Genomic DNA, 12,954 nt, shown 5'->3' on the forward strand with positions numbered 1-12,954 from the left:
TTTCTTTTTTTTTTGGTCAGATTTGCAAATACTTGGTCACCGTGGATGCGGCATAATTAGCAATCCGTTCCCTGTTTGCCCTTCCTAATTCTTCTTTCAAACCAAGCCATGAAAGTGGGATCTTGTCCGGTAATGAGTTGATCCAGCTGGTGAATGTTTTCAAGTCCCTGCCATCTGGCAATTCCAATTTCTCACCCAGCGCCTCGGTGTATTTATTCTCAATGACACTGAAACCCGACTCGAGCGAATTATGATTGAACAACTTATCAGCGAGCTCCTTGATACAACACTTGTCTTTCTCTGAGCTAAATTTGCCTCCATATATGATGTCACTGATCATAACTCTGATCAGCGACCACGGAATTTGCTCAACACTGTTAATCTCGTCAAGCACTTTTGAAACAATGTGAACCGCGCTCTTGAAATCAGACTCGTTGAGATCGTGGTGCTGCTCAAAAGTTAAAGGAACGTAAACCAGAATTTCCATTAAATGTCTGTGGAACCATGTGAGCAACAAAAATACATGCAACGCAATAAAACTGTTTCCTCCTCCCCGCGTTTCAACCTCCAGGATGGATGAAAATAACTCAGCAAACGAGTTTTTAAAAGACTTGTCGTTTTCAATGCGAAGAACTTTGCTTCGGCTAATCAATTTTTCAGGAATAACAGATTCAGAGCTGCACGTCAAGATCAACTTGGAACCCGCGTGGAGCTTCAAGTTCCCAATCATTGTGTCCAACTGAGCAAGCCACGAGGGCGACATCTGAGCGTTTTGAATAATGACCCATTTTTGGCTCTTTTCCGCTTCCTTTAATTCTTGATTAGCTACGTTTGAGCTTTCCAAAGATCCCATCGAAATAACCACCGTTTCCACCTTTTCAACTTCTGCAATGTCGGTAAACTTGTAAGTGGCATCGAAATCGTCACTAGTGGTGCCCATGATTATTTGAGTCTCTTTGCTTGCGAGCCACCACTGTAAGCTGTACTCGGAGTCAAAAGTCGAACGAATCAATCTCACTGGCCTTGTTAGCTCATCAATAAATCCCAAGACGTCCGGCTCAGCTTTGCTCAATTCTTTATATAATGCATCAAGTAAACTTGCATCTTGTGATTCTTTTTGAATCGGGGTCTCTGGCTCGGCTATGTTTGACGGCTGCGAGCAAATCCTCAACAATTGATCGATTTCCCATTTGCTTGAAGCACCACCATCAACCTCAAATCGCAAAGCAAGGACTATAAACAAAGCAAGACTCACTTTGTCAGGGTATTTCAATGATGCCGCATACGTTTCAAACAATTCCTTGCAAAACCTGAGAGCAATTGTCTCATCTTGCTTTTGGCCCTTGATGATCTTGGCGAATACAGACAGAAAGTTTCCATAAGGAAGGGAATAGAATCTTGAAAGGAGAACGAGATGCTGTACTTGCGAAAACACTCTAGATACTTGTCTCGCGGCACTCCTAAACAGGGTTTTAGCCGAATCGATCTCGTCCACAATTTCATCGGCAGCCTGGAGCTGCTTATTTATCTCTGATGATTCTGCTTTGATGACTTCTAGCGATTGAAGAACATTGTCGTTTTCAAGAATGTTATCAGCGGTTTGCGCCAACGAAAGCAAGAGCTCTTCCTCCAACTTTTCCAATCGGATTCTCAACTCTCCATTTGCCCTGTTGATTTCCGCACAACGTCTTTCGAGACGTGGGTTAAACTCGCGCAAGGCAAGATCGAGGGCCATGTTCTCCAAGCTGCCTGTGGAAACCGAGAAATTGATAATACTGACTCTTGACATCACCAAGTTTGGCAAAATGATACGCGTCTGTTTAGTAAACATAATGAGCCTGAATTTCGGATTGTAATCCGTCCAGTTACCTCCCAATTTGACCGTCAACCTTCCACCGGTCCTCCTAACGTCTCCTCTCAAAATCTGGTCGAGGATAGGATTATAGTTTTCGCAATCGTCAACTAATAATGTACCTCCAAAGCGTAGTGCATTTTCCAAAGCACTCAAGAATCCATCACTCAGGAAACTGGTCACTGCCACCATTTGTTCACTCCTGGATTTAAGAACAACTTGAAAAATTTCTCCGCTGGGGTCTATAACAAGTGGGAAGGTACCGGTCTCCAACAATGCTATATTGCTTTTATTGAGAAAATTGTCTGCCAAACCCATTGATAAGTAATTTTTCATCTTCACAGAGTCAAGCAAGTACTCGGAAAATGCAATGTTCTTGTCAAAGGCAATGCCGGCACGAATGAGACACTCCTGCCAAAGCATGCGCAAGTCCAACCGGCTCTTTTCATCAAATGGGCCTGCATATGTTACAAACGCCGCCACTAGTAACGCATCCCCGACCAACTGGACACTTTTCTCTTCAAAAGCGCTAATCGACTCCTTCCACCGCGACTTTTCACTTGCCAAATTCTGGATCAACAAGGTGCTTCGGTTGATTTTCTGTTCCACACTCGCTAGCTCGGTTTTCAAGTTTTCCGTTTGTCTGATCAACTCGCTATACTCGTACTTGGATTTTTCAATCTGTTCTTCGAGCTCTTTGATCATCTCGTCAATAGCAATCAACTGGGCTCTAGTCTTTATCGAGCGCTGCTCCAACTTTTCCACTTCGTAGCGCAAGGGACCAACTTTTGTTAATATCTTGGCATAAGAAACTTGAGCGCGTACCCATTCGAGTAGCGGTCCGCACGCTTTACTGGCCCGGTGGACTGCTTCGTAGGTGAAATCACTTCGTGACAAGTATACTTCTTCCATGTACTCGCGAAGCTCGGGTGTCAACTCTGTCTCGCAGTTGTAGTTCACAATGTTGGCTATAAAGTCATCGCTCCGGACGGCCAACTGTACATCTCTCCAGCTGGAAACATTGTACCCCAACAAAATGCAAACAGACTCCATGGTCACCTTCACCGCGTTGGGAGGATTCGACATGCTTCGAATCTCGGTGAGATGCTGCTTTTTGATATTTTGAACTCCGCGTTGGGCTTCGAGAACCGCTGGCTCGGCAGATCGTAAGTCTCGCAACACCTTCTCCCTCCTGGATTCAACTTCAACCTCCTGTTTGGCTAGTTCTGCTTGCATCTCTATTGAAAACTCCTGTTTTCTTTCTGCCTCGTTTTGGTCCACAAGCATCTTGTCCAAAGTAGAACGAGCTTCTTTATTCTTGGCGTTCAATAGATCTCCCTTAATTTTGAGCTCTTGTCTCATTTTGTCAACTTGAGCAACGGTTTCTCTCAATTTGTCAAAACCAAGCACCAAATGCCGTTGCCTCTCCTCCAACTTAGATTGCTTGTGACGGCAAAAGCCAGTGAAAATCTGCACCAAATTCAAAAACTGGGCCGGAAATACTTGTGTGTTTTGAACATTCTTGTGGAATTTGATCAAAGTGTCAATCACCGCCTCGGTTAAGCTTGAGGTGTATTTGTTTTTCTGGTCAACGCTAGGCGACAAGGTCGTCACCTCACTAACTAGCATGGGCAATGCAGAAACCTCTGAAAATGCTATACTGTGTAAACAGCTGTTTGACCAGTCACCCATCCAGCTGAGAACGCACCTATTGAACAATGCGGGCGAAGACAACACTTTTTGGGTCATAGAATGCTGCTGGGAGTTGCTCATTGTGAAGATAACATGCAAATTGCGACTCAATTGTTCAACAAACCAATTGTACAACTCTGTATCACTATCAAACAAGAGCCCTTGCATTTGCGACGTTTCAAGACATTTGTTCATGAGCAACGCGTGATTGTCGCCTTCGAATAGTCCTGGCACCTCTGCATTCGCGAGCAAGATATTCATCCTTTCGATAAAAGACGCTTCCACGACACTTGACTCGTCAATCAAGAAACAGATTCTCTCACCATTCAAGCAACGAAGCAATAATTTTCTCAAAATGTCATCGAAATCATTCAATGTGAATCCGGTTCTGACTGCAAGAGATTCGACCTTCAATCCATTGATCCAAGCAGCAAATTTAGCGAGCGTCGACTTGCCGCTCGACGACGGCCCAACCAAAATCATGTGGCCCTGCGGTTGCTTAAGTACCCTGTCAATCCTCAAAAGATGATCTAGGGAGTCCTCGTGCAACACTAGTTGGACTTCCGTCTCTTCTTCATTGTACACTCTCAATCGTTCCCGCACAAATGGCTGCAACTCGCGCTTGCTGACTGACTGATAGTTGAGCGTCAACCAATCACTAAAAAGCACGGGACTTTTAAAACAGACGGACAAGTCCACGTTGGGGAAAAACTGGCGCGCAACTGCTTGCATAATTTCCATGGCCAGAGCCCTTTCATCTTCCAGGCTCAATCTATCGCTAAACAATCTCAACCCTTCGTGATACCATAATCGCAAAAATCCTGGTAGATCCAGATAAGCCACTTGTTTCGTCCCTTCTAGCAATCCTCGACTCCATCTCGTGAGTTCTCGTGGTGAGTAAACATAATGAGCTTGAGATGATGCTTTAAAAAGGTCCTTTGACCGCTGATAAACTTCGATCGATGCTGCTGTGAGCTCTCTAGCAAACCCACTTAAGCGCGGGGAAAGTTTGAGCACCGCGCTGTTGATAGTTTGATAAATACGCTGTAGGGACTCCCGCGCTGGATAGTCAACCATGATTAAACATACTCGACGCATAAAAGTCTCGCTTAGCTCGTATCTACCCGTGTCAGTTGGTGGATTGCATGCTCCCACAAATTGAATATTTTGCAAACTGATCCATTGCAAGTCTTTTGTCCTCCAAAACCCATTGTGTTCCATCATCTGCCTGATCAATGCAATCACAGTCTGAGTGCCAAACTCGTCTGTTTTCGGGAGGTTGATTTCATCGCAAAACACAACAACCCATTTGCCGTCGACTTTAGGGCAAAGCAGAATTTTCCCATTGACCCTCCTGTGTTCGCAAAAGCTCTCCAACGATGCAATTAGAGACTCTGGTAATGTTTCCTTGGAAAAATTGAGAGAGAGCAAGTCCAAGTTGGGTGCCTTAGCTAGTGCCCTCATGAGGGTCATTGTTTTCCCCGACCCGGGAGGACCACACAAGAGCAATGGTTTATGTGCTGCCAACATTGAGTGCATCAACTTTTCGTGCTTAACCGTGTCGGTAGTCGGTATTATTATCTTTGGATCTCCCACCTGGTGAGGCTGCAAATCCATCTGCGCCCCAAGCTCGGTATTGAGCGATATCCACTCGCCAGTTGGTGGTGCAGCTGAAATCTCAAAATCTAGCACACTTTCATTGGGAAAGTCCAAACTGTCGAATGGCGGATGCTTTCTCAAACTCAATTCGAAATTCATCCTGTCTTTCGCGGTGCAGTCACCTGCAAAGCCCCAGACAGCACAGCTAAATACAATCTTGAGGACTATTGATGTAATGTCAACTTCGTTGGAATCGATATTAAATGACGTGACCATTTGCTTCAAATGGGTTTTCAATAAAGCACCAAAGGAATCGACAGACCTTTGGAAAGAGTACCTCATAATGTGTGCATGTTCTCGAGCTAGGGAATCTAAACCGGTCATAAGCAGGTGTGTCAACACGCGCTTCAATTCCAGCGAAAAAAGCGCCCGCAGTGTCAAAGTCGAACTCACATTCGAACTCACATTCGGACTCAAACTCAATCTCTCCTTTGCTGTAACCTCGCCAGTTTCATTGATATGGGTAATGACATCACAAAGGAGCTTTGTGCTTAATGAAGAAGGAGCAACTACCAGATTGTCGAACCAGACCATGCCGCATCTACTGATTGTCGCCAATGTCGCGCTATCAAGACTTGTAGTCTCAAACACTAGACGAACATTGGCCGGAAGATGGAGACGTTCTCCATTGGGTAAAGTTAAAATTCTATTGTCATCCAAAACACTGTTTAAATTCTCCACCCAGACAGGGTCAATGTCGCCGTCAAATACAATCCAGATTCGCTTGTGCATCTCCCCGCGCAGATTCTCCTCGATCCTGCGCAAAATGCTGGTGAAAAGACCATCGGTCCATTGCTTTGTAACTTTATCGAATCGACCGTACAAATGGTTCTTGGAAAGGCCCTTTGGGTTGATATTGATGGAGTAGTGCTCAATTTCCTCCACTTTGCTGAGAGCCTCTAAAACCATCTTGAGAATCGTGGATTTCCCGCACCCTGACTCCCCAACCATGATGATCCCGTGGTGAGCTATTTGAATTTTGGATAGCTGCAAGGCTTTCTTGATGAATTCTTCTTCGGCAACAAGCTCATGCTTTTCACAATACCTCCTAAGCTCAAGAATCAACTTATCCTCGCCCTCATCTGAATCCCAAGAATGTGAAATACAGTACTTCTTTTTCACCTCGTCGTAGATTACTCTATCCTCCATCGTCAATCTGGGAACGATCAAGTCGTCCAAACAACGTACAGCTATACCCATCTCCAGCATACTCTTTTCCGAATGCTTGCCATTGGCAATCTGGGCTTGAAGAATCTGGCCGCATCGATTAACAGCACTTTTGATGGCACGTAGCCCAAAATCGTAATGCTTTTGTTTGGAGGCCTTCGCCTGCAACTCATTAAATACTTGAACAATTACCTCGGATAGCTCGCTTGCAGATTCAAACGTTTCGGATGTAAGTAACACTTGTGCAATTATTTGGCTATCTGGCTTGAACATCGAAAAGCCTCTAAAGAGTTTTTTTAAATTTTCTGGAAGCTGAGACCGACCACTATACCCAGGATTCATGGTGACAAATAGTGCTGTTTCCGGGTGTAGTGCTGATTCGAGCCCGGAAAGGCTAACAGTTTGGTCGCGGTTTCGCAAATTCACTTGGATTGATGTAATCAAGGACGAAACTGCACTCAAATTATGCTCCTCGAGTCGATTAAACTCGTCAAAGCAGGCCCAGGCGCCCACTCGACAAAGACCCGAAAGAATCCTGCTGATGGACTGAAAGTCGAATCGTTCGTCACAACAAAAGACAATCACCATTTTGCCCAAGTTTTGACCCAATGCTTTCACAGACTCTGTTTTGCCCGTACCCGCGGGTCCAAATGAGGAGCCGCCTTGATTCATTGACAAGGCTTGGGTCATCGCGACAAAGCACTCATCGATAAGCGGTGTGTAAGCTAATTTTTCAGGATTACCAATGTACTCAAAGCCGTATTCAAATTCGGTAAATGCTTGTTTCACAACAAGGCGTGGTCGACCATCAGAACTCGGGTGGTTTGTTTTAAAATAGAATCTTTGATACATTGTCCACCTTGAAACGCGTTCCAAAACTGTTGGTGCCGACTGCACCACCGTGAGGATTTTCTGCTGGTGTAATATTTCAATGCTTAGATTACGAAGCTTGCGCTGCGTCAAGAAACCTGGTGAAGTTCGCGATAGTCTAATGATCCGCTTGAGCATCGTTTCAAGCACGTCTCCGAGGCGAGAGGGGTCCAGTTTGGTGCTGTTCATTAGGGGCATATCCTCGGCATATTTCTCCTTCTTCTCCGCTTCCTCCACCAAGTTTGTAAACAGAACTTGCATCAATAAGATGAGAATCTGGCCGGGGAGCTTGTTGACAAGGGGCGCCACGTCTGCTTGTTCATCCTTAAGAATCGTTTCCCAGCTTCCAATATATTCACCTAGCAACTGAGCTAGGGACAAGCGAACTTGATCTTCCAACTCGCTCAACCACTCGTGCAAATAAGTAAACTTGTCCAATTGAACCGGGGTAACTAAAGACAATTTTTCGTCGCCGCTAGCTACAGCAACAATTGCATTTTCTTTTTGATTGTAGATCACCAGCTCGACCCCGCCAAACATTTTTTTCAAATGCTTGTTGATTCTCGACATGTCATTAGAAGTGCCAATTAATTCCAACAAGTCGTCATTCCCAAGAAAGAAAAATCGCGGGTAAATGTTCCTTTGGGACTCCAAGTATTCAGCTAACGATTTCTGTATTTTGGTTAAAGTGTCCAAAAATTTCAGCATCACCCTGTGCAGGTCCAGGATCAAAATGATATCAATAACTTGGTCAAATTTATAAACCCGTTTCACTAGCGCGAGAAACTCAAAAGTGAGGTTTTGGAACCGGGCATGCTCAGCGGGGAGGATGGTTTTAACGTCGCTTTTGTCGTTGTTGCCAAAGATTCCATCCAACTCGATCCACTCCCGCTGAACATCGATCCAAACGTTGCATATGGAAAACAACGCAGCTATCTTGGTGTCGAGATCCCAAATCTCTTTCTCAAATGGAGCATGGTGTGGCGACTTTTTCATCAAAGTGAGAGAATTCAAGTCCTGCTCACAATGGTCGAGTATCGCGTCCCAGTTTTTCACAAGCCGGCACTTGTTTTCATAGTTGAATAGCTCAAGTGCAGCGTGCTCCCATGACTCTCGTATCTTTTGCACGCTTTCCTCAATAGCTCGCTCATCACGAGCCTGTTCTAAAATATCTTCCACAATTTGGCTTTGGAAATTGGAAGCCAAGTTTAAACTCCAAATATCACCAACAGTCAAGTTGCTCGGTTTCAACAGCGAACCGAGTTGATTGAGTAATTTCTCCCAATGTCTCGGCTTCATCACGGCAGAGTTTAATTCAACTAGCTTGGGCTGAGCTTTCAAAAAGGTCTTGACCTGTATTTTTATTTCTTCAACCGCTGAGTATTGTCGCACGTTAGCCGGGAGGTCTCTAGCAAAAGCCAGAAGACTATCGAGTCTCTGACGCAAAGCATGCGAGTCTAGATTGGCCAAAGGTATCAATTTCAACGCCTCTACTTCTTCCCAAAGGACATGTATCTGAGACCACACTTTTTTCAAGGCGTCTACCTGATCTGATAGCGAGACAGGTTCCAGATGCTCTTTAAATGCATCAAAGCCAAAATAGACCGATATGCTTTTCATTGTGGCGAGATACGACCTCAAATTGTCATTGCGCAGCTGGTATTCATTGAGTTGGCTTATTGCGTACGCGGGCGTCAATGTTCCTGAAATTGGTTTATTTGCTTCCCAGTCCTTGCCAAGAGCTTGAATTGACTGCATTGTCTTGTCTATTTCTCCCTTGGTTTTCGTTGCGAGAAATTCCAAGTTTTCTTTGAAAAGCAACTCTTTTGTTTCAAGAAGGGCCGAGATCAGACACAAGTGGTTCTCCAATTGCTCAGTAAACAACCAATCAGTATGGAAGTTGAATCTCTTTTTGCGAAGGAAAAGCTGAATCTCTTTGAACCCGTCAACTAGTTTCCCCCAATGGTCAAAGTTCAAGCGCAGTGTTATTATTTCGCCAACATCAGCAATGAGTTTAGGAGCATCCACATCGAGTTTAAAAGCACTAAGCAAACTTTGTCTCGAAGTTGCCAACTCTTGCTCAACCGAGCGAACCAAAACTTTGAGCCTGTGGGCAAAATGGCTGAGCAAATTTTTCGAAAACTTATCAAAAGAGATCGACATCTTACTCAGGATTCGACTGGAGTTGATTGCGAAAAGACCATTAAATTGCTTTGATTCTGAGTCGTCCACGAGCGACCCATAGTCGTAAATATCTCGCACAGTTTCAAACCAGCGAAAAATGTCCTTACTGGGATCAAGCAACGAATCCAACTCTGCCGCGTCGTCAAAATTCAAACTGCACAAGTTTACCAACACCCTCCATTTGGCCAAATATTCTTCCCCTTCTCGAAAGAGGTTGGTAATGTGAATGAAAACGCTGTTTATGGTCGCCTGAGTGTCGGGAACGCAAACCACCATTTTCTCAAACAGAGTTGCCTCTGGGGCATGGACATGGGAGTTTGCCGAATCAGCGCCTAGTAGCTTCTGCTCGAGCACAACTTCGATCAAACTTTTCACGAATGCAAAAGCCGAGTATTGTCCTTCAGTCAACGAGGGAGAACATATCAAAGCTTCGTCCTCGAATGTTAGTTGGTGTTGAGATATGGAAAACTCTTGGATATATCCTTCAATTTCTTTCATATCCAACTGCTGGTCATGGTCTCGCAAAGTTAGTCCAAGATAAACAGACAACTGCCCTTTCAATCGAGTACTCAACGCCTGTACAATTTCGTTGTTGGCAATTTTGATAATCATCTCCGTCCATTCACCTTCGTCAAAAAGGTCCAAAAGCCTTTCCTGAGTTTGGTTCAAAACCAGTGCAAACACTTCTTTATCAAACTTGGCAGTTTTCAAATCGTGAATCCGTTGCTCCAAAAAATGTAAAATGTTTGTTACTTTTGAATTTTGGAAATAAATCGAATCCAAAATCGCTCGAATTTCTTTAACGCATCTCAACGACTTCATTTCCACGAGTGCGTCGCTATGGATCAAGGAGTCATCATGCAGTTTGAGAAAGTTTACCGCTCGCGACAAATGAGCCCATTTTACCAATGTCAAATTACCAACTAAACCGGTCAATTGGTGGATCAATTTAGTTGAAAACAAACGGCAATATTCGCTTTTCGGACCTTCCAGAAATGCGCTTTCAAAGATAGACTTTATGGCGTACAATTGATCGGAAATCTCCACGGCCAAGGGCAAAATCCGGCATATCTTGTGCGACTCAACAAGCACAGAATGCGGCATCGTCGCGGGGCCCGAGTGTTTGATTAGATTCAATTTATGCCACGACTGAAGCGACTTCAAATCAGAATTTAAAACGATTTGGTAATTGCCCAAAACGTCCCTAATTTCCACAACGGTTTCCGTTTCTTGAAAAATTTTATTTGCCGCTTGTAAATCTTTATCCATCATGACTTGAAACAATTCGTCGGGGTTTCTTGATGCCAAAATGCTTTTAGACAATGCTTCAATGCGCGGACCCACCGAGTATTTCATCCAATCGGGTCCAATCATGAATTCTAGATTGGTCCTGTAGTATCCGACTCTAGACGCAAGACTTTTACTATTTACAACCTGCGTCAACGTGTCGCCATCGCTCTCACTAGCTGTAACTTTGAGAGCTTGAATTTCTCGTAAGGCACTCCCAAGGATTGACAATTTCTGTGAGTCGTTGATTGGGATTGGCAAATTGCCTGAGAGTACCCCATTGCTTTCGCTTTCGCCTTTGTCTCTGTCCTTGTCCTTGTCTTTATTTTTGTTTTCGCCTAAGCCCTCGCTTGCAACTTTAAACTGGCGAAAGACTTTCAAGTAATCAATAAACAGCGTCGCTTGCTCTAAGAATAGATTCATTTTGGTCGCCCATGATCCATACACAACATTGAAGGTTTCCATATAAGTCCTCTCATTCACTGTCCAAAGAATTTCGGCTTCGCGTGCAGGATTCACGGGATTTAACGAAAGTATGTGTTTATTGTACGCCTCGGTCAATTTTGACGCATTCAGGGACGATTCATCTTTGGAGAATGTGATTTTCAAGTACGATAAAAGAGCCTCGTGTCTATTGCGAAAAGTGAGCAAATTGTCGAGCAAATTTCGCAAGTGATCTAGATTTCTTTGCTTGAGCGAAACCAATTTATGCTTGTCTTTTGACTTACGTGCTAGTTCCCTTAATATGTTTGAAAGAAATTTGAGATTATCCTCGATGTTGCTCAAGATCTTTTGATACTCATGCACTGTACGTGAAAGCACATGCAATGGGATCGACATAACACTGGTGGCTGAGGCTAGCACTCGAAACTTGTCGATGATTTCCTTCAATAATAGTTCAATGGCCTCTTTTGCTCTTTCTGGCGTTAGAAAAGTCAACTTTTGCTTTAAATGGGAGAAAAGTTGCGTTACCACTTGTTGAAAATTTTGCAACTGCGGGTCATCATTTATAGCCAAAAGTTCATTTATGGGAAGCTCTCGGAGGAAAGAGTTTAAAGAGGCAGCTTTCTTTGTCATTTCACTGATGCCCGTATCGTTTTCAAAGCTAATGGTGACATGAAATCTCCTGGCCCTGCTCAAGATTTCCATTGTCAATTTGATTTCAGGTGACTGGATCTGCTTCTGGAGCGAAATGAGGGCATTTTCCATTTGAGACCAGAATCGGACTTCTTCAATCATGGAATTGCCGTCCCCAGGTCTATGATCAGCTTGAGTGACGGCTTGGATTTGCCTGACCCACTCGTTTGTGATGGTTGTTAGCTCGTTGAGGAAGTCAGAGTCAGCCAACAACTCCGTGATTGATTCCCCTTGGACTACGGCCCTTTTGATCTTGGCATGAGCGCTCAGTAACAAGTCTGGCGCTTGAATGTGGGAAATGGAGTGCTGCAAGGAAGCAGTCAACTCTGCAAACTTTTTTCGCGTCATTGAAGACGCCAGCCTCCCCTCCGAGATAATGTCATAGTACGGTAGGAGCCCATTGCCGAGTGTAGACCTCAATCGTTCGTAACTGGGTGCATTGTGGCCACCACTACCACTACTTTCACCACCACCCGTATGCAAAGGTAAAGTGATTATATTCACTTGCGCCATTAGCAGCACTCCCTTCTGGAGCTGGCTGCTCAGTTTGCTGATGACCACGAGATGACTGGCTCTCGGCAGATCAGTCTTCAAAGTGGTTGTATCCCGATGGATTATGACCCTTGTGTTCTTCTTGTTGTTGTTATTGTCGTTGTCGTTGTTGTCTTCCTTGGTAAGAAATATAGACGCGGCGTTCGAGCTTGCCACAAACTCCGCCATCACCGATTCATTTTCCACGATGGTAATGTCTTTGCCAAAAAATGACCTCGCCAAGTCCGAAACACTCGCAAGGCAGGACTCGTAGTCCATAACGTAAGTAAGGTTGTGTTTTCGAGTCTGTGGTTGCAATTCTCGATCGTTTATCCAACAGGGTTCTCTATAATTTTGTTGTTTACCACCTCTCTTTGACAGCTTTGTTTAGGTCGCACGGAATTTTTTTTCTGTATCCGTATATTTGTATTTTACGTGGTGCTGCCAAATCGGAGAGCAACAAATTGAAACATCTTGAGCTTGAGACGTGGTCCAGTCAGACAGCCCGCTTGATTGGGACACCAGCCAGTGGGTGAGGTCAACAAGCGAGCCGCTTCTTCAGTTCTAGAAAGGGT

The 12,954-nt window shown here is 44.4% G+C and overlaps 1 protein-coding gene across 1 annotated transcript; it reads right to left on the minus strand. All coding sequences in view use genetic code 12, as the record gives it.

Moving 5' to 3' along the window:
• Window positions 1-16: 16 nt before the first annotated feature.
• Window positions 17-12,658, minus strand: LODBEIA_P33180 (uncharacterized protein; the record flags this gene model as incomplete). The annotated part of the gene is made up of 1 exon (XM_066973415.1): window positions 17-12,658. The coding sequence occupies one exon, from the start codon at window positions 12,656-12,658 to the stop codon at window positions 17-19; it is 12,642 nt and encodes a 4,213-aa protein (XP_066830256.1).
• Window positions 12,659-12,954: the final 296 nt, after the last annotated feature.

The sequence above is a fragment of the Lodderomyces beijingensis genome (genome assembly GCF_963989305.1).
Source record: "Lodderomyces beijingensis strain CBS 14171 genome assembly, chromosome: 4".
Lineage (NCBI taxonomy): Eukaryota > Fungi > Ascomycota > Pichiomycetes > Serinales > Debaryomycetaceae > Lodderomyces > Lodderomyces beijingensis.